The sequence below is a fragment of the Conger conger genome, chromosome 7, assembly GCF_963514075.1.
Source record: "Conger conger chromosome 7, fConCon1.1, whole genome shotgun sequence".
NCBI classification, from domain to species: Eukaryota; Metazoa; Chordata; class Actinopteri; order Anguilliformes; family Congridae; genus Conger; species Conger conger.
Window position 1 is genome coordinate 25,465,390 of NC_083766.1, and position 2,765 is coordinate 25,468,154.

The window sequence follows — 2,765 nt, forward strand, 5'->3', positions numbered from 1 at the left end:
CTGCTCTCCACTGCAAGCCACTGTGACCAGAGCCCATTCTGCTCTCCACTGCAAGCCACTGTGACCAGAGCCCATTCTGCTCTCCACTGCAAGCCACTTTAACCGGTTCCAAACCCCCCGCGACTCCAAGCTCCAGCGACCGGACCCCGTTCCACCCTCGACTCCGAGCTCCAGTGACCGGACCCCGTTCCGCCCCGGACCCTGTTTCTCTCTCCTCTCCCGAGCCGAGCCGGCAGGCGCCATGGCGGAGCACGCGAGGGCGGCGGGCCAGCGGAAAGTGCGCTTTAAGATCGCCTCCTCCTACAGCGGGAGGGTGCTGAAGCACGTGTACGAGGACGGGCAGGAGCTGGACAGCCCGGGGGAGAAGTACCCGCACAGCTTCCTCCACGGGAAGATCCCCCCCCACCTGCACGTGGAGCAGCTCTGCGGCCTCCAGGACCCCGGCCTCTACCCCCCCACCGGCCTCATCGCCCAGAGGATCAACGTCTACAGGGGCTTCAGGCCCCCCGCTTACGGGGGGCTGGCGGGGGAAGACGCCAAAGTGAGTACCGGCTTCGTTCTCCAGGCAGGAACGCTTCAAATCAATATGGCCTCTAGCCAATAGTGCAGAGAAACTGTCAGAGCTCAGCTTGTACACTCTCGGAAATAAAAGTATGAAGTGCCGAAAAGGTACAAATGCTTATCTCTGGGGCGGTTCCCTATAGATGCATAAAATTGTAGCCCTAGCCAGCGATATATGTAGAACAAATCCGTACCATTTTTTTCTTGCTAAATGTACTCATTTGAACCCAAAGAGAACATTACTGTACTTCAGGATGCATTTGGGAAATGTCATCCTTGAAGAACAAAAAATGTGCCTCCCCTGGCATTTTATTTCCGAGAGTGAACTGTCCGTTTTGTCAGACGCAGTTTTTAAAGACAGTTTCGCAGACGTGGTGGGCATAGATTAATGGACTGCAGTTAATCGTTCAATCTATTCAGTGTCTGTTGATGAGTTTAAACATCCCACTCAGTCTTGAAAATGAAATTCAGTTTCTATGCCTTTCTTACTTACATTTTTATGTGGGCAAAATGTTGTTCTAGTGCCCAAGACCTGAAATCTTCTTGTTCCATCGCAATTTGCCTGATGTACAGGGGTGGTTGGGAAAGCTTATCAAAGGTTACATTTGCAACTGAGCAAAGTTCCTTTCGATAATTCACAGCTGACACATTAACATGGCGATTTTAGCAATTTAACACACAGAAAGCTAGACGTTATTTGTGCCAAAACTTTGCTATTAATTTCACGGAATGCAGTAGGTGGCATTAATCTTGAACTTCAGTTTTATTTTATTTCATTCTATTTTACAGTCGCCGGTTTTGGACTTTGGGAAAATAATCATCTACACCAGCAACCTGCGGATAATCAGATCCCCCCCGCAGAAGGGGGAGGCGGGGGCGGACCCCCTCCAGGGTCGAGAGGGGCGGGGGGAGTATGCTCACCGGCAGGAGGGGGGGAGCAGGTCAAAACGGCGAGCCCTGTGTAACCACGGAGATGAGGAAATGCGGCACGGAGCGCACCAGGTAGTGCTGACTCGTCTGTCTCGGCCGGTTAATGGAGGACTGTGCCCTTCTTCTCTTCCAAGGCTTTCCGCTGGAGCTGCCAGAGCCACACGCGGAAACAAACAGCCACACGCTTCCTCTCAGATCACTCACATCACATCACAGTGCACGTCAAGGTCATAGAACAAACACCCGAACAGGTCAGATCAGGTACAATTCACATGTGATCAGTTGTAAAGCCATGAATATACAGTAAGTCTACCCTGCTGAAAAAAACATCTCAGGATATGTGTTTGAAACATGGTTTGACCAGCTCAAGCTATGTTTTGAAACATCCGGTGACTGATCATTTCAAGCTGGTCATATCTGAATTTTACACCAGGGCAGAACGCAAGGTAGATAGGCCAAGTGTGTAACTACCCTAACCGAGAGATCTACAACTTCAGGAACTACAGTACCGAGACCAACACAAATTCAAAAGTCCTAGATTAAAGCACAAAAGGGGTCAAAGACAATAGATTAGTGGACTGCAACAGAAGATTCTCTTGTCCTGCTGCTGAATTTCTCTCTGTGGACTGACATCCTCTCTTTCCTCCTTCCTCCTGCCCTCCACCCCCTCTCTCATTTCCACAAGTGTGACAGCGCCTGCTTACAGGCGCGGGTTTTTCCGTAAACGTGGCTTCTCCTCTGGCCTCTGTGCCGTGCGGGTTTCCCCCTGGTGGCCGCGTGCGGCGGTGCAGGCTGACGGCCGCCTCGCTCTGTTGTGCCGCAGGCCCCGGACAGCTGCCCGCAGTGTGGAGGCTCCGGGTGCTGCCCCTGCTCCCTGTGCCACGGCAGCAAGCTGTCCATGCTGGCCAACCGCTTCAACGAGTCCATCCGAGCGCTGCGCTGTCCCGCCTGCTTCCCCGACGGCCTGCAGCGGTGCCAGTCCTGCGCGCAGTAGAGCCGCGGGAGGAGCGGGAGGCGCGGGGAGGAGCGGGAGGAGCAGGAGGCGCGGGAGGAGCAGGAGACGCGGGAGGAGCAGGAGGCGCGGGAGGAGCAGGAGGTGCGGGAGGCGCAGGGAGCCGGCGTCCCGCGTCCCAGGTCTGCCGCCAAGACGCAAGAGGAGCAGTCAAAAAAAATGAGGCAAAATACATGTATTATGCAGAAGTAAATTTTAATGCCGACTATTTATAGCAGTCAGGAGAGAAATGGTGCACCTGACACGTACATAAAAGGCAGCT

The 2,765-nt window shown here is 53.6% G+C and overlaps 1 protein-coding gene across 1 annotated transcript; it reads left to right on the top strand.

Annotated features, from left to right (window-relative positions):
* Positions 1–241: 241 nt before the first annotated feature.
* On the top strand, positions 242–2,485 carry LOC133133256 (glutaredoxin domain-containing cysteine-rich protein 2). The gene is given in 3 exon segments (XM_061249356.1): positions 242–541; positions 1,351–1,522; positions 2,283–2,485. Coding segments are annotated over 3 exon segments (675 nt in total).
* Positions 2,486–2,765: the final 280 nt, after the last annotated feature.